The 19,002-nt window shown below is 43.1% G+C and overlaps 3 protein-coding genes across 3 annotated transcripts; all 3 read right to left on the reverse strand.

The window, feature by feature from the left end:
• Positions 1–3,820: 3,820 nt before the first annotated feature.
• Positions 3,821–4,469, reverse strand: MYCFIDRAFT_172937 (uncharacterized protein; the record flags this gene model as incomplete). The annotated part of the gene is made up of 5 exons (XM_007926300.1): positions 3,821–4,029; positions 4,061–4,131; positions 4,159–4,370; positions 4,400–4,407; positions 4,433–4,469. The coding sequence occupies 5 exons, from the start codon at positions 4,467–4,469 to the stop codon at positions 3,821–3,823; spliced, it is 537 nt and encodes a 178-aa protein (XP_007924491.1).
• A 53-nt stretch (positions 4,470–4,522) lies between these two features.
• Positions 4,523–6,793, reverse strand: MYCFIDRAFT_202805 (uncharacterized protein; the record flags this gene model as incomplete). The annotated part of the gene is made up of 2 exons (XM_007926301.1): positions 4,523–6,472; positions 6,578–6,793. 2 exons carry the CDS (start codon positions 6,791–6,793, stop codon positions 4,523–4,525), a joined length of 2,166 nt encoding a protein of 721 aa, XP_007924492.1.
• Positions 6,794–7,693: 900 nt separating this feature from the next.
• On the reverse strand, positions 7,694–9,376 carry MYCFIDRAFT_162760 (uncharacterized protein; the record flags this gene model as incomplete). The annotated part of the gene is made up of 6 exons (XM_007926302.1): positions 7,694–7,838; positions 7,895–8,449; positions 8,500–8,716; positions 9,068–9,100; positions 9,173–9,252; positions 9,315–9,376. Coding segments are annotated over 6 exons (1,092 nt in total), but the record flags the coding sequence as incomplete, so codon positions are not given.
• Between the last annotated feature and the right edge of the window lie 9,626 nt (positions 9,377–19,002).

Below are 19,002 nucleotides of genomic sequence, written 5' to 3' on the forward strand. Positions count from 1 at the left end.
ATAGCGAGGCTGCTAGTGCTATTAAATGTATACAATGCGTACCTCGTTTAATAGCGAGGGTGCTATTAAATGACCTTACAAATAGGGATAGTCAATCGTTTATAGATAAGCTGTTACGTGCTTAGTAGAGGGACGCCTTTGCTATCGAGCGTATTAATAAGCTTGTAAGTAGACGGGCGACTCGATCTAGTAAGAGTAACAGTTAGTCGATCGACGATAAGGGTTACTTAAAGTTCAAGGGTAGGTACTATGTCCCCGCTAAACAATCGATTAGATAAGAGCTTTTGAAGAGGCACTATAATAGTGAACTCGCTAGTCACTATAGCATAGAGAGGTCGTACGAGTTACTATCGCGCATATACTACTAGCTAAATAGTAAGCGGCATATAAAGGAGTATATACAGACCTATATAGTATACTAGCGAGTTAAAGCACTAAAGCACTTACTATTTGGCGAGTTGTCTTTACTCCCTATTCCAAAGAAGCCTTTTATAGAGCTTATAATAGACTTCATTATAGGTCTTCCCCCTACTAAGCGAAGGGGAAGTAAAGACGTCTTTAACGCTATACTAGTTATTGTAGACCGATTTACTAAGGGTGCTCGTTACATTCCTGCTCGAAAGGATTAGACTGCTATTAATATAGCTAAAGCCCTATAGAACAACATCTTCTACAGCCATTAGGGGACCCCTAAGGGGATAGTCTCCGATAGGGGCTCGACATTCATATCGCACTATTAGAGCGAATTATGCCTATAGCTAAGACTAAAGCATCGGCTATTAATAGCCTTCTATCTATAGACTGACGGTTAGATAGAGAGGCAAAATGCTACGCTATAGTAGTACCTACGTAGCTATATTAATAAAGACCCTAATAGATAGGTTGACCTTCTATAACTAGCCGAATTCGTATACAACAACAGTGTGCATTTATTAACTAAGGTCTCACCCTATATAGCTATAATAGGCCAGAACGCTGCTATGCTATAAGACCCCCTATCGCTCGAGGCCGAGCGTAAGGAAAGGGAAGCGCGTTAAGTACCCGAAACACTAGCGGCTATTAAGAGGGTTTAGAAGATACGAGAAATCTATACTAAGATAGCCGAGAAGTTGATAAAGGCTTAAGAGTACTAAAAGACCTACTACGACAAGCACTATACGCTAAGGACCTTCAAACAAGGCGACATAGTTATACTAAGCACTAAGAACCTCTGTATCCGCAAGTACCTATTACCTAACGGCAAAACAAGGCCTAAGCTCGCACTAAGATACATTAGTCCATTCCGCATTCGAGAAGTTAAGGGCTCCTCCGTATAGGCCTATTAGTTGTAGCTTCCTCCTTATTATACTATCTATAACACCTTCTATATATCCCTCCTTAAGCTATATTACCTACGCGAGGGGGATAAAGCCCCTACTAAATACGAAGACATACTAGCGGATAGTAAAGAGCTGTAGTCTATAGAACGTATTCTAAAGCACCGGACTAGGTAAGGCAAGAAGGAGTACCTATTAAGATAGCAAGGCTATTTACCTAAATAGGACTTATAGGAAGCTAAAGGTTCCTTTAAGGATATAACTGAGTTGTTAGATAAGTATTGGACTAGTATAAAGAACAAGAAGAAGGCTAAGGGCCTATAATGTCGCCTAGGAACAATGCTACCCCTAGGGTGCTATTAGCTAACCAATTAGAGACAAGCAATTGTTAGCAATAAAGGACAATAAGACTACACTAGGCGCGCTACGACGCGTTAATCAATTAATCGTATGCTCTTTTAAGGGCCCCACCTCTTTACTAATGCGCCCTATAAGGCCCTTCTCCTAGTATTTAAGTCCCCCTCTTGTTCCTTTATTCTGTTAAGACCTAAGGCCTAGGCGGTCGATAGAGGCGGCGCGCGCGCGTAGGCAAATAGTGTTAGTAATGATAATAGTGACGACGGCGTTACGCTTGCGCTAAAGGGCGATACGGCCGGCGCGACTATGTTAGTAACGGTATTGCGGAGTGTGTTGTTAGTCGAAGAAGGAAATTAGAAGAAGGTGAAGTTGGTGCTAAGACGACTAGCGCTGCTATTATCAACATTACTTACTATTGTTACTGCGCCTATAGACACAACCTCACCTATACTACGAGCCTAAGGCACCTTAATCAAACTTTAATCAAAACTTTGAGGTTAAGTTAAAACTTTAAGCCGCCTAAAAGATTGAGCGACTAATAGACTAACTAAGGGCAAAACTATAGAGCTAAGCTAGCCGGGGTCGATCTTGCGGACAATAGGTTACTCCTTAATCTATCTAACCCTTTAAGCGAGGCGAACCTCTACTACTATACTTATAATAGCCTTTACCTATAGAAACTAGACGAGCTGTGTTTTTTAAAAAGATAAGATAAGATTAACACTTAAAGGCTACTAAACCTAGCTAATTAGGGCTAGCGAAACTACGAACAATAAGAATAATAACCCTCGGAAGCGAACAAACCCTCGGAAGCGGACATTGCTAGGTCTTTTAAGAGTAGACGCAAAGAACTCGATACGACATTACTTAGAACGGAGGTAGGGCTACAATACCTCGTACGTCTACCTATTATAGTAGGGAAGACGCGCTCGTATTGTAATTGTTCGAAGGCCTCTAATTCTTATAGATATATATCACTTTATAGTTTATTATATATAGAGATAGCGCAGTTAGAGTTGCATATTGTGTTATTAGAGGTAAGGTTTAATATAGTTATATAATCGGTGGTTGCGTGTTTAATTTAGCGCGGATTAAGCAGCTTATTAGATCTGCTAAGTCAGCAGCGATAGAGATTGGAATAAGACCGGCTACGAGGGCGTAGCCTTTAGAAGGGAAGCGTGTATTAGGGCCAAAGAGGCTATACGTAATTGGCATGTAATTAGGCCGAGTGAAGCTAGGGTCTCAGTGCCTTAGGCAGGGCTTGGCGCTTAGCGTTAGGCTAACTCTCCTGCCTTCCTCCCTCTCCTCCTAGATCCTTATCGAATACTACCTATACCTACTACTACCCTATCTACCTACTAACATACCCTTCTTACACTATTCTATTAATTCCTCGAGGAGGACTTTTAGGGCGTTGTTTGCTAACCGAATATCTATATATCTTAGGTCGTAGCAATGTAGGTCGTTACTAATCGCTAAAGGGTCGCTTCTATAGCGGCGGATACTAATTTCGTATAGATTAGTCGCTCTACTCTAATAATGCGATATAACGACTACTATAGCGTTATACGGCTCTTTATTATATTCCGCCTTGCGAATGCCCTCTCCTAGCAACCTATTCCGCTACTAATCGCGCCTATAACGATAATACTAGTGCGACCGCTGCTCTAACCGATCCTTCGTTCTTAGCGACTTTAACTCCTTATATACGTTACTTATATAGCCCTTTAGCACCTCGAAGCGCTTAGGCTCGAACGTTAATCTATACGAAGGGATATTAAATAGTTACTCTTAGAGGTCGATAATATCGTATAGTATACGGTCTAGCCTAAATAGCGGCACTAGTTTAGTTAATATAGGCGGCATAGTAACAATAGTAAACTAATTGTGCTATTTAAACTATTAGAAAGAGCTTAATCTACTATATATAAGAAATAGCGATAGAGATAAGGTTAGAATCGGAGGTATAACCGAGAAGGTTAACCTAGTACTAGAATAGGAAAAGCACCGTCGATTACTAGGCGAACTATACTAAGTTAGTAGATAACGCCCTCCGGAAGTAAACCACTGTTGCAAACAGTAGTACGCTAAATTTCCTAACATACAAGAATTGCTCGCGAAGATCCTAGCTTCGGCTGTGCGGTATTCTATATGTAATGTACATGGAGAAAACTTATTACGTGGATTGTCAAGGGAAGGGAAGGGAAGATGTGGCGCAGCGGAAAGTCTTTTGATGCTGGTACCGATGTTGCGAGGCTTGACTCATCAGCTATGTGAGTGCTCGGCGTTGATGGGCTGACAAGGCGGTTTTCCGTCGTGCAAGTGGTCGGAGTTCGCGATGGTGGAGATGGCAGAGCTTGGGCGGTCTGCATGATAGAATACTAGACAGGCGAGATTTGTACCAGACAGGCCGCTCAGCCTGGCAGTCTTTCTGCTGACGGTCCCGGGGCCCTGCCGTCTCGCTCCAAGTGAGAATGATAATCACAGAGAAATCTGCGAATCATTACGAGTGAAGTTCCTCAGAGGGAAATATCGAAACGTCCTCTGATCGCGCTGGCAATCGTGCTGCGGGTGTGGGTGGATGCGTGGATGCGTGGAGGGCGACAGACGGCCTTGAATTAATGGTGTTGAGATTGATGGGGTCCTGCAAGACTGCAAGTCTGTGACAGTTTCGAGCACATGTGAGAATTGAATGAGCTCTTGCTGAATGACAGCGGACAATTCACTGCAGGTTCTGGACCAATTGGCCAACATTGCACCAAAGCCAAAAAGTTCATCACTCACATGACACAGCATGCAGATTAGCCGTTGCGCAGGGCAAAGGTCTGGAATCAATTTGATCTATCTTATCATGGTGCTGTCTCGCTGTAAGCCGGAAGCTCTTCCATCTGCTCAAACTCTTGCATCGAAATCTCATAGCCCAAATGCCGCTTCAAAAGCTCATGCGTAACAAATCGTTCAGGGCAGTTTCCCTGCGCATCGACAAAGCTGACATGATGATTGACATCACTGATTCTTTGCAGCTCATTCGCATGTCGATGATGATGTGGACATCCATCCACTCCAATCAAGAAGATTGTAACATGCGCCCACGAAATCCCGAGCAGATCCAACTCGAATTCATCCATATCTGTCGCCTCGCCATCAAGGAGCAGCAGTAGCCTAAGCATGGGAGTCTCAGGTCCAGCTTGCCAACCAAAGACAGGATGATGAGTTGCCGATTCGGAATGCTTCTGGAAATGAAGCTCTTTGGCTTTCTGCCATCCTGTCATCACCCGTGTGCCGCCACCCAGACCGACGTTCCTCCACGTTGTGTCAAAATTGCGGTGGTTGATAGTGCCGACGTACTTCGCGCTGTTCGCAAACGTCACAAGATCATAGCCCTGGAACTGATGGTCGTGGTTCTCCATTGCGTCCGTGAAGCGACGGATGATGGCCTTTGCTACATCCTTGTTCCTCGGCTGAGTCGAGCGCTCCCAACCTGTTACCAGGTATTGGTTGTAGACTGGTCGTACAGGGTCGAAGTCCATCGATCCCGACACATCGAGCAAAATCATGGTATCATCGGTCGCTGTTTCGGGTCGGTCGTAGGCACGGAACGGAGACGGCATGACCTGCTTCGAGTATCCAGCAGACGTGTGCTGCACATGACACTGATCAGTGGCAGAATAGTAGTCTGGAGGTGGTTCAACTGCCTTCGCCATCCTGTCTCGCGCCATGTTCATTTCTGAAATTTGGTCAGGTTTCATTCTCATTCCGACGCTCCCTTCGCGATGGTTGAGCACCCAATACAAACGCTCCTCAGCGGTGTCTTCGTACCCTCGCCACGCTGGTGTGATGCCTCGCCACCCTGCTGCAGCTTCTATGCTGAACTTGAGAGGATTCGATGCTTGGTTGGCCCACGCGACCGGAATAGGTTCGAAATAGCCCGCGCGAAGGAGATGCAAGTATTGAAGTGGACAATGTGCTCTGAGATTGGCAACCTTTGATGCCATTCCGATGTGTTGCTGATAGGACTCGACTAGCCATCTAGTCTGATCGTCTTGCCATCGTCCTGCCTCCTCTGCCAGGATAGCCTCACGGAGCTCGTTGCCTTTGCCAACGGCTTTGGCAACTTTGCTAACCGCACGCTCCTCGGAAGTTTTAAAGCCTATTGATTTCCGGAAGGATGCCAATTTTGAGGTCTCTGCTTGTCTCGGAGTATTGCTTGAACTTGCAATACTGTTCCGTTTCTGATCTGAGAGCTTCATCGTGTCCATAGCTCTGACAAAGGAATCGTCCGCACTCTCCCAAATGGAATGCTTTGGCTCGTTATCGTCGACATTTTTCTGGGCCTCTCTGTTCAGCGAATTGTTTAGGTCAATGGTCTGGTGAACAAATCGAGCATGATAGCGTGGATCTGGCCTTGAAAAGCCCCATGGATTCATGTTGTAGTAGCCGTAGGGCGAAGTGATCCTCCACATGTAGAGGTTCCCACTGAAAAGCATTGACCGCCCGTTGTAATTGTTGTCATCGTAAGCCTTCTCGCCGGGGTACATAACGGCTTTCGACCACTGTTTCTGAACACCATAGCGTTGGTACTTGAGACGCTTGTAGTAATGGATTGGACAACTGCAAGGATAATCGGTATCGTGCTCCGGCTCAATCTCGCTGTTGTATATGTTGTACTGATATTGAAGGTTCTGGAGTGCTTGTTGCATTTCCTGTTCGTCCCGAGCTCGCAACCTGGCTGCATCAATGACAATGTTCAAATGTTGTCGATGCGAAGGTCCTGAGGAGTAAGCGGGTGGTGCAATGTCCTTTGCCTTGACATCTCCGCCCTTTTCAGCATGCCCACTACTAACGCTTCGACTGGAGCGCCCCGGATTGGATTGATCCAGAGTGTCGGCCGCTTTGCTCGTCACTGTATTGGCTGTCCCTGCTCGTCTTTCGTTGAATGAGACAGCAAACCGCTTCGAATCATCTGTATCGCCAAGCAGATTCACGAGATGAGAAGCAGCTGCTGGGTCAGAAAGGGTGTTAGTATATTCTATGATTTGCTTCAACTCATCATCATCCAAGGTCAGCAGCGCTTTAAGCTCAGGCACAGCCCAGGCCTGGAGTGCTTGATCCGAACTCATGCTTGAGCATGCTCAGCCCCAAGCGACTTGAGGGGCGGCTCTCTATATAATGACAGATACTTGAGCGATTTGCGGGACTTCTGCAAATGATCAGGCATAGCAGGTGGTATGGAGTGTGGCAATGCTACATGTATGTGCCGTGAAGCCGCGAGTCCCGTGGCCATGCCCGCGTCATCAGCCCTGCTGAATCTGGAAGATCGAAACTCAAACAGAGGGGACAAGCTTTGCGTGGCACGTGAACAAATGAATGTACATGTCTGCAGGTGAGCTGCTGAGAAAGTTTTCGCAACAAATCCTTGTTTATGGCGTGCAAAATGCGAACTTGAGCGGCTCTCGGGTTCTCGCCTCTCTGAACCGCTCGGACTCCAGTGATTCAACTTCCAGAATCTAGAAGAATTTTCCGTCGACGTGAACATCGCTCTTCGGTCTGTAGACGATTCCTGCTGCATGCCCAGAACCATCAACGCTTCGCGATTCTTCTGGCTCAAATGCAGCATCGGGGGCTTCAGGTCGATCGAAAGCTGTGAAACGATGACCTCGGGACTTGGCTATAGCCCATTGCAGCCAAATCCTGCCAAGAAACGCAGCAAGGGAGAACAAAAGCCCTCCGATTGGAGCTGCAACAAAGGCCCCGAAGGCAGACCAGTCTTCGGCATATAAGCCCTCGGTCAGAATGAGGAGATTGCCTGCTCTTGATGCGTCGCCGTTGTAGTAGACTAGGCCGAAGAGGAACACAGAAAGAATCCCACCAATGCCGCCAACAACAACTTCAAAGCCACGCCAGAAATATGCTTTCGAGCTCAACCCGATGAGTAGGCTGGGGATCAAAGACGCACTGATAATGTCCGAGACTAGGTAGATCTGCAGCACAGAAGGACTTCTGAGCGCTACGACAACCGTTGGGATGATGAGGACCACCACGATGAGTCGAATCCACCAGATGTTGAGCTTGTTGCGGAAGAAGTCGTTGGAGCCGGTCGAAATGAGTGCTGACTGCAGAGAGTCAAACGCCGAAATCGAGAGCGTAACGACCATGACCAAGATACTGCGAACAACATTAGCTCTAGTGAGACAGGAGCGCCATGGATTGGTAGAACCCACATGCCGACCACCCATGCAGGCAGTGTCTTCAGGAGGGTGAACAGCTCAATGCCAGTGGCTACAGGAGGCACTCCAAGCACACCACTCCAGCCAGCAATGAGGCCCGAAACACCCACCAGCGTAGTAATAAGCGCGACAGCAACAGCAGCTATGCTGACGCCGATGTATAGGTCTTTGTCCGTCTTAGCCGCAAATGCACGCAGCCAGAAACCAGACAAGAAGAAATCGTTGGTCAAGATAGCCACGGGCAGAATGTACAGCAGTTGCCAGCCCAATAGGTTGGCTTCCAAGTAGCCAGAGACTGGGATGAGTGAGGTGTCAATGTCGACAGTCACTGCTATCGTAATGACGCCCACAATCAGGAAAAGCAGTACCATCGCGCCCTGGATGTTGTCTGTGACGAATGAAACGCGGAAGCCCCCAGCAGCTGTGTAAATGGTGGTGACTGCACATTGTACGATGACTGCAGGCAGGCCATTCATGCCTGTAAGCAGTTTGATAACTTGCTGAAGGGCGGAAAGTTCTGCAACCATGTAAAGCCAGATGGTAGCACAGCTATGACATATCAGCGAGAAAGTTCATCATCAATGCCGCTAAAGACAAACCTGAAAAAGCTAAGGTATAGGGACGTGATCGTTCCATATCGTTGTCGGGTCCATTGTGTCAACACAAATCCGTCCGGGCACTTTCTCCTGATGATAGGTCCCAGAGCCGCAAAGATAAGCAATGGCAGACCTGAAGACAGTGCATACACTAAAAGACCATGCAGTCCGGCAAGCGCAGCAATGTTAGGATACGTGAACAATATGCCCGAGCCCAAGGCTATGCTGTTGTCAGCTCTGCGAATATATGAAGGGGAAGAGGGAGCAGAAGCGGCAGCACTTTCTCACGCAAGCATTATCTTGATCGAGTCATAGCGGTCCTTCTCAGCTTCGTGCAACAGTCTGTCAAGCCTCTGCTTTGCAGAAGTTGCAGAGCTTTGCACTCGGCGCCCGCAGTGCTGCACATCACTCTCTCGACGACAGATCCAACGACCATGGTCGAGAGAGCGATGTCATGAAATGCATGCGTACGAACCTTAGTATTGCTTGGAATCTCTTCATGGGCGCTTTCACAGTTCCTGTCGTCTGCCGCTGCTATGGATGATGCTTGATGCATCAAGCCCGAACTCACCAGATGCTATGAAGTTCAAGGCGAGTGGAAAGGCTAGATGCAATTAGCACGAGCATTCAAGTGGTTCCTCCGATGCGGTTTTGATCGTGGCTGTTTCATGTATACCCTTTTGTGTCCTGTTTGCCGAGAGCCATTCTCCTGCAGATTGGCCTCGCAACCTCCATGCTATAAAGAGGCCGAAAACACTGAGGCGAAAAGTCAGTGGCAATTGGCGGGAACGAAGCCTTCGCTTTCGGAATTTTCTCACAGAAATGCCACATAGGAGCAATAGATCAAGGCATTCGATGCCGGATGCGAAGGTTGTCCCATACTGTCGGTGCGCAAGTATCCACCACACTCGCGTTGTGCAAGGGTGGAGCGTGCAGGAATCCGAAAAGTGAAGCGGAGATCTTTCAAGATAAACTTCTCCGCCAAGGGTCTACTGTGGAACCCTTCCAACTTGTCAGTACGGTCCGCAGAGCCGCCTCCTCTCTTGAGCCGTATAGGGGTAGGCAATAGGGGCACTTTTACGTAGTTTTTATCGTGTTTCTTCCTAACTGTCGTCGTCGAATAGAGGATAATCGTGTATTCGAGCCCCGTACGCGTATTCTAACTATTTCCGAGTACTATACTATAATAATGCCGCTAAAAGAGATACGTACGACTACTAGTAAGCCGCTAGTGCGATTAGACGACGAGATAAATAACTCTACGCTAAAGAAGAAGGTAATCCGCACTCTCGAGAAGACTATTAGTCCGCCGCTAATAAGAAAGAATGCTAATACGGCTTAGTAGGTAAAGGGTAGCTTAAAGTCGAAGAGTAGGTCTTCCGCCGGTAAGAAGAGCAAAGCGACTACCGACCTAATCGTTAATCTACTAAGCAAGGAGACCGTAGCGGCGCCGGCAGAGGAGACTAGCGGTATAGAACTACTAAAATCGGCTGTTTCTTCCTCCGCTTCGACCTTTATATCCTTCTTTTTTAATACTATATAGAAGGCAGCTGCTACTACTAGTAGCTAAGCCGCTCTTGCTATAGGTAACGTTCCTATTACTTAACCTAGCTCTTTCTCGGACGAGACCTTCTATTATAAAGGATAGTAGATACTATTTAATATAACGAAGAAGGGCGCGGTACGGACGATAGTAACGAAGCTAGTAAAGTTCTTATCGGCGAACAAATAAGAGGCTTAGAACGTACATTCGTAGGCAGCGAAGATAGCGAAGTTAAACGGCTTAGCGGCAATTAATCGTATTATTATCTATACTAGAGCGGACGGTTAGAAGACGGCTTTTACTAGCAATTAGTATTAAGCTAGAGATAATATTAATAGCGATAAGGTCTATAGCGAAGCGATAGAGACTAGTAAGGAATTAGCGCTTACCTTGCGGAAGAATGTCTTTATTAATATCGACTTCTTGTCGAAGCCTAAAGCGATAGTAGTAGCTATACCTTTAGGCGCTAAGAAGTTAGTTAAACCGGCTTCTAATCTAACCTCAATTTAGCTTGCTAACGCTAGCGTTATAATAGCTAAATTAGAGGCTTAGAAGCGGTAGGACTATTATATTATTAGAGACTTCTTATATAGTTATAAAGACTGTCTAAATTATTATAAGGCTAGTAAGTATACCTACTTCCGCGATAAGGCCTTAAAGGACTATAGTAAGAACTACTTTCCGTTTTACGAAGCCGCTATAATTAAGGCTTATAAAGCTATCTCTTCCGGCGAGTAGAAGCGTAACGAGGTAACTAATAAGCTAGATAATAGGATACTAGTAAGGATCGAGGTAATAGTAATTAAGAGGAAGATTGAGTTGTAGTTCTAGAAAGGCGAGGTTAAGAAGATAAGGGCTCGGCATAGCAGTAAGAGCGACTCGCCTCGTAAACTAGCTATCAGTATCGGCTCTTAACCTATTATCCTTAATTCCTTCGGCGACGAGATAAGGCACTTCTTAGATAGCAAGCTACGTAGATCTAGTATAATTCCTAGTACTCCGTATAAAACACCTGCTCGCGCTCTTACTAGAACTAGTTTACGTAACCCTCCGGCGATGCCTCGCAATATTATATAGTCCTCGAAGCTAACTGTCGAATTCTTCTAGTAGGTCGGCTTATAGCGCGGATTTTAGGATTGCGACGAATTACGCCCGTATATCGCTTATTTCGTATCTTCCGAATAGACGCTAGAGACTATCTGCAATTTAATAAAGGACGACTAGCCGGCGGCACTTAATATAGTAGATAGAATAAGGTTAAGGTTAAAGAAAGCTATCGTCGAGTTTATAAGGAAGAAATAGGATAAGATTATAGCGGCGGAAGTAGCCGCTACTAAGGAGGGAGAGAATTTCTAAGAATTCTTAGCTTCGTTTAGGCTGCAATCGCTATATATCTATAATATATATAAACTTGTAATAAGCAGGAGATTCTTGCGGTAATAGCACTTATTTTAGCCTATATATAATTAATTAATATAATGCGTTAGTTATAGAATACTAAGCGCGATAGGTAAAGCTAGCGTTCGAATACATTTATTTAAATCTCTCCGAGCGGCGCTTGCCGCGCGCTAGTACGATTAGTTACATTACTCGAAATCTTCGAAGTCTACCTCTTATTCGCTATCTTCCTCGTTGTCTTCCTTAAATACGCCCTTACTATTATAATATACTATCGACGAGTCGTTAATTATCGACGGTAAGGTATTCTAAGCCTATTCTATCTATTAGGACTCTTCCGGGTCGAGCGCTATTATGTTCTAAGCCGCTCTAGCGGTATATTCGAATTCGGCTAGATCGTACGGAATATCGACTCTATCGATATTATATCTAGTATAAGCGAACAACCTACGCGCCCTATTGCCCCTATACTTATACAAATACTATAGCAAGTAATCCTAAAAGCCTATAAACTTCGGTAGCTTATCTCTGTAATTTTTAATAACCTTCTTTAGCAGATTGAAGCTACCCTCGATCGGGTTTAGATCCGGCGAATATAGCGGTAGAAATTCGAGGTAATAGCCGGCATCTAGTATCGCCTGTTTAACCCTCGCTCTATAGTAGATACTAGCATTATCTATAACAAAGATTATCGGCGGACTATCCTTAAGGCAAGGTAAGACTTGTTTAGTTAGCTAGAGGTAGAAACGATTACTATTAATCGATCCTTAGTAAATACGAGTATAGGGTAAGTAGCCGTATAGCGTAAAGGCTAGCAATACTAACTATCTAACTTCTCGCTTCGCATACTATATATCTATATAGTTTAACCCCTTCGGAGACTATCTATACTTACGCTAACTAGTCTTCTAATTACTAGTAGTCTCGTCGATAAACACTAATCGATCTACCGGCTATTTTGCGTACCTAATCGTCTACAAAGCCCTTAAGAACAGGTTGCGTTCCTTCGCTTCGCGCCTTACCTCTTTGCAAGTTAAACCTAGCTTCTTCTTTAATACCCTCGTTAGCAACCGCGGCTTAATTACTATACTATTACTACTCTCTAAGATAGGCCTTAATCGTATAAACTCGTCTTAAAGAGCTTAGATTATTTCTAAGAAGTATGCGTCCGGACGGTCTATAAGAAAGCTACGTAGGAAGTCTATTTCTTTAGCTAGTATTATCGTATAGTATGCGTTACGAGAAGTGCTAGTTTAAGGTATATATAACTTACTAAATAGTCGCTACTTAGCTTAATAACGATAGACTGTCCGTACGGACAATAGCAACTTCGAGAATGCTAGGACCTACTTAGGAGTTATACCTTTACTAAAGAGATTGACTAATTAGCCTTACTAGTCGAGATTAATACGTGCCTTCTTAACTATAGCGGCAACAACGATTAGTAATACCTTAGAAGGGTCTATACTACTAGAAAACCGTCGACACGATATCTACGATATATTAGAGGACTAGAGGCATTAGAGGGAGAACAAATAATTCAAAAACTACTAAAATGGCGGTGTGGTTCCTCTCTCGGAGGTATAGGGTTCTCCCCGCACCGGTACTAACAAGTTAGAAGGGTTACACAGTATCCGGGGTTTCGTTAGTTACTTTACGCCCCTCGAGACTAAACCGAGCCCTAGCTACCCGCCCGAGCCCTAGCATGACCCGAGATTACGAGATCGGCTGTTCTATACAAAATCGCGTATAGAAGCGGATAATCGCGTCGCTATAGCCCCTCCGACCGGGCAACTACTACTATACTACTACTAGCAGCTATAAAGCTAAAGTTTGTTAGCAAATTAGTAGTATAGCAAAATTTAAGGTGTTATTAGTTGTTAGCTATCTACTTAGGTCTAAGCGGATTGCGACCTGCCGCCTTATAACTACGCGAAGCTATATATACTAGCTTATATTAGTCTCCTAGTTGCTAACTAGCCTACTACTATATATAATACTACTACTAAGTAAACTAATAGTGCTATTGCTACAGCACCTAGTAATGAAGTAGCCGCCCTATTAGCTATATAAGCGACTATTGTTGTTAGTGCTAGTATTGTTACTAAGCAGCCTATCGTTATTGTTGCTTATATAATGCCGCCTACTAGCGGCTACTATTAGCTTATTGCCTCGCTCGCTCTTCTTCCGCCTATAGACGTTAGTTCTTACGTACTCGTAGGTCTTTAATCTCTCGGCGAAGTAGATCTAGCTTAGAAGGTAGCTCCGGAGCGACTAGAAGTAATAATAAAGGCTTAACTCGTAGATTATAATACTTAAAGCCGGCTAGATAGCAAGCGGAGCTATACGGTCGATTAGCCTTCTAGCAAGGGCATTATTAAGTACGGTATTAGCTCTTTACGCACTTATAGTAGTTAGCAACCGTAGTACGAAGTTATATAAGAGATACGCCTAGTTCTAAGGCAAAGTCGACTATTCTAGCCGTTAGAGTCTTCCGCTTCTTAATTACTATAACCTTATTTAAGTCGTCTAATTCTCGAGCCGTTGCTACACGCTTTATAGTATACAATGTCGCTCCGCTAGTAAGAGGTTTGCGGTTGCTATAGATTACTTCCGGTTCTCGTAGATTATACGTTCTACGGAAGTCAATTAACTAGTACTTATAGAAGTAGCTCGGTAATAGCATAGCGCGGCTTCTACCTATTTCGAGAAGCTTTATAATATCGTGTTTATAAGGATAACTATGCGTCTTACGAAGGTAGTCGTTATAGCGGCATTATAAGTAGGGGTACGAGTACGCCGAGTGCTTAATCTCGTTGCCGTTATCGTTAGTTATAGTCCGCAGAAGGTCGTTAGTACGTTAGTATAGATCCTTAACCTCGAGAAGGTAGTAATCGCTTATAACTCGAGAAACGCTCGCCTAAAATAGTCTAGTAAGTGCTTTATTATACCTCTTTAGGTTCTTAGCAAGGCGGATACGACGGCGATTATGCCCTTTATTCTACTAGTTAAGAAGGCTCTTAAATAAGGTAAAGATATTGTAGCGGCTGCTATAGTTAAGCTAGACTTTAATACGTCTATACGTAGCTTTAACTCGCGAGGTTGTTTTATAGCTAAAGTATAGAACTTCGTTAGTCTAGTAGTCGATAATGTGAGTCTTATAGCACTACTATTTATTATTAAGATAGGCCTTAAATATAGGATAGACGTTGTCTAGTTTCCGAGCGTTCTCGTTAAACTCGGCTTTAGTTTAACTATAGATAGTATAAGCGAACAACCGTAGAAACTTGCTAGTTTAAGGACTGTTAGTCTAAGAGCCGTCGGTACCCTTTACCTAACTAAATTCGCTACGCTCCTTGCGGATACGAGTTAATATATCTTGCTATAGATGCTAGTCGCAGACGATATTTAATAAGCCTAGATAGACCTCCTTAATCGCTAGCATTAAGGCGACTTCTCGATTAGTAGCAATAACGAGAGGTAGCGGACAACTAGCCTATTTAAGACCCTTCCGTAGTAACTATAACAAAGTAGTAAAATCGGCTTAATTAGGCTTCGGTCGAATAAGTCTAACGCCGAGCTTAATAGTGTCATTTATCGGTCTAGCAGCGACAATATCTAGAAGCTCGAGGTTATAGATATTAGTTAAATACGTCGTATTAATAATAAGGGTATATAGCGTGTTCTTAAAGGCCTCGAGGGACTTAGGGTAGAGCGTAACTATACTTCGAATAGTACCGTTCTCGGGGTTCTCGCAAATATCGTAGAATATACTATTCTCGTCTAATAACCTAACTATCCGCTAAGCCTAGTTTATCTATTATCGAGCGTCTATATTACGAGCCTATACGACATTCTGTACGTCCTTCGGCTTAAGAATAATACTACGGCCGCGGAAGTAGGCTATAATCTTCGAGGTTAGTATATAAGACTACTATAAGCGCTCTAGTTGTTTAAGGAACTCCGCGGATCTCGAGCGGCGCCTATATGTAGCAAGAGCGACGATATCGTCCTTCTTATAGTTATAGAAGCAGTAATCTTCTTTAGTAGAATGCCGGATAACCTATTAACCTTTAGGCTAGCTCGGGTCGATAGCAATAGCGTAGAAGTAGAATTTATAACCTATCTTCTTTAAGGTTAACTTCCGCTTTATTACTTCCTTCTAGGTACGCTTATCTAGTAAGCCGAAGCAACTATATACCTAGCGGTAGCGATATTTAATACTATTCTTGTTCTTCTGCGGCTTATACTACTTAAACTCGTATCTAGTCGCCTTTCCGAAGGTATAGATATACGACTCGAGAGCTCGATAAGACGGAAACTGCGACTCGCGCGGTATTAGACTACGAGAGCGCTCCTTTAGTAAGAATAGGTACTTCTAAGGGCGTAGTAACACTAATCGATAGTTAGAAAGCGATATACGTTCTCGAGGCACGTTTAGTAAGCGACTGCGACCTCGAATACGTGTTTCCTACGACTTAATAACTACCGCCGAGAGCGCGCCTTCTACCGCTATTTCTACCTCTTTCTGCGACTTAACTACTACTACCGCCGGCGGCGGTAACGGCGGTAACGGCGCGGCTATTTCTACCTCTTCCTACGACTTAACTACTACTACCGCCGCCGCCGCCGCCGCCGCCGCCGCCGTGCCGTTACAACTTACCGCTATTACCGCCGTTACCGCCGCCGGCGATAACTTTATCGAGAAACTCGTCGTAGGATAGAGATTTAGCCATTTTCGGTAGTTACTAGGCAATCTACTATAAAAGGGGGAAGAAATACGAACTTTAGGTCTACGGTAGAATTCGAGGCGCGACTTCCTAGGTAATACGCTACGCGCCTATTAACAATACTAACTAGGAATAGAAACAGCCTATATTAGGCGGAAAGAGCACGTAATTTAATACAGAGGCGATTCTATAATAGTGCTAGCACCGGGTTATACTAGGGCTCGGGCGGGTAGCTAGGGCTCGGTTTAGTCTCGAGGCTTTACGCCCGCTATTTGCGGGGAAATAGGCTATACGTGAGATCGCATTTTCTTAGTAGGCTATACGTAAATCTCGGTATAATCGTACCTTCTAGTCCTATTCGGATATCTAGGTAGGTATAGTATTAAACCGCGAGTCTAAATACTATACAAATAGGCCTATTTAAGTATATAGTAGCTATAGACCTTACTACCGCTATTTTCTTATATAATTATTAGTAGGCGCGTCTATCTTATTCTAAAGCGTATATTCCTCGTATTCCTCCTATTTCTTCTATTCTACTATATAGATCGTATATGAAACTTAGTATAAGGCGTAAAAAGACTAGAAAGGTAAAAAAATAAAAAAAATAAAAAAATAAAAAGATAAAAAGGTAAAAAGGTAAAAAGGTAAAAAGGTAAAAAGGTAAAAAGGTAAAAAGGTAAAAAGGTAAAAAGGTAAAAAGGTAAAAAGGTAAAAAGGTAAAAAGGGTATATACTAAGTAGCTAACTAAGATAGAGAGAGTAGAAAGGGTAGTAGAACGCGTTATTTCGAGATACTAGGAACTATAGGCTAAATTAGTAAATCTTAGTATACGAGAGGTTTATAGGATTAAGAAGGTAACTAACCTATATTCGCGAGTCTATTAGCGATTAAGAGGCCGACTATCGCTCCTATTACGGCTGCTAACTAATACTAAATTAAGTAAGTAAAAGTCTTAAAAGCTATCGCTAGCGGATTATTATTAAAAGAGGGACAAAATAGGGATATTCTTACTAGTGCGCTTATCGGCGTTATTACTAAAGATATACTAAAGAGAATATCGCCTAATAAGGTAATACTACTATTTAGTAGTAACTAGGCTAAACGATTCCTAGCTTAGTATAATCTTAGTAAAGTAAAGTCTAAACCGATTAAGAAGTAGCGTAAGGAAGCCTATAGTCCTTCGACAATAAGGGCGTAGTTTAATAGGTTTAAGGCGATAGTAGAGCGACTAGGTATAAAGCCGCGGAATATATAGAAATTTAATAAAAGCAGTTTTCGGATTAGTATTAGTAATAGCGAATACGTAGTTATAATAGATACGAAGCGGCGCGCCTAGGCCGAATATAATACTAATCGTATATATATAACTATAGTCGAGACTATTAATACGTATACGGTACGGCGAGGTAATTAAGTACTAATTAGTTATTAAAGATATAATAGTTTAAGAGCGTTAGATAATAAAAGAAGGTAAATCCGTTACCGAGACTAAGTCTATTACCTAAAGTAATAATAACGTTACTTACTAACTATACTATTATTATTAGGTAAGGACAACTTCTTAATTACTACTAATAAGTCTAGCTATATAACAGACGATACTACTATATACTATATCTATTAGTTTAAGCGTAAGACGAGACCTAAGGACCTAAATAAATAGAGAGTGCTACTATACGACAATTATAGCTTCTATTACTATAAGGAATTCGCGGCCTTTACAAAGCGCTATAAAATTCAATTATAGGGCCTATAACTATATACTTTGCACTTTATATAGCCTCCTAACGTTATACTATTCTAAGTATATAGATTAAAGTATCGATAAGCGATCTTAGAGGCTATATGCCGTAGTACTAGTAAATCTAGCATTTCTAAGTTTATAGAAGCCGCGGCCCTTTTAGCTATTCGGGTAAAGACAATTGCTAGCTATAGTACAAGAGCCGCATTCCGCAAGATAGGCTTGTTCCCAGTTAATAGTACTTAATAGGGAGGTTCCTTACCGTTCTATTCGAGATTAGTATAGCGCTATAGACTGTGATTGGAACTAGTAGGTAATCGACGGCGAATTAGCGTAGAAGGAAGTCTAATACGAAGAATCGCTCGTAATAGCGGACACCGCTTAGTAGGAATATCTCGTATTAGTCGAGCGAGAACGTTCGCCTAATCCCTTTATTATTAATCTGGATAGGTAGTATTCCGCTAATAACAGTTACTATTTAAGAGACCTCGAGAATATAATTACTTAGAGTATACTATCGTCGCTGCCTTTACGGATTTAGACACTAACTCCCGAATTAATAGAATAGCTACTATTTACTACTACTAGCCCTCGTACGATCTAGGTATCTCGTAGTACTACATAAGCTCGGAAAAAAATAACGTTCTTATCTAGAGATAGCCCCGCCTAGTATTAATAATATATATTACTAAAGTTTAATCCCTTTTCTTTATCTCCTATAAAGTAGGTAGAGGCTATCTATAATATATTAGTCGACGTAGCTATTTGTAAATATAAAGAATACAAGCGTAAGTATAAGTCCACAAGCCTCGTAAAAGGCGTAAAGAAATAGTAGAAGGAATAGCCTAATCGGCTTATTCGAGTAGGTACTATCGAGGCAAACGAATTGCGCTTATAACTTAGTTAGAAAGATAAGGAGATAGCTAATAATAGCTATTAGAAGATACTCCGTAATACTAAGACTATATATAATAAAGTACGCTAGTAATAACTAAAGTATAGCAAGGCCTGCTATATTGTCTTTAATAGTAATAGTAAGACTAAGTTTCTAGACGTTATACTATAGGCTATTAATAAGCGACTATAACGTA

This window comes from Pseudocercospora fijiensis (assembly GCF_000340215.1).
Source record: "Pseudocercospora fijiensis CIRAD86 unplaced genomic scaffold MYCFIscaffold_3, whole genome shotgun sequence".
Classification (NCBI taxonomy): domain Eukaryota; kingdom Fungi; phylum Ascomycota; class Dothideomycetes; order Mycosphaerellales; family Mycosphaerellaceae; genus Pseudocercospora; species Pseudocercospora fijiensis.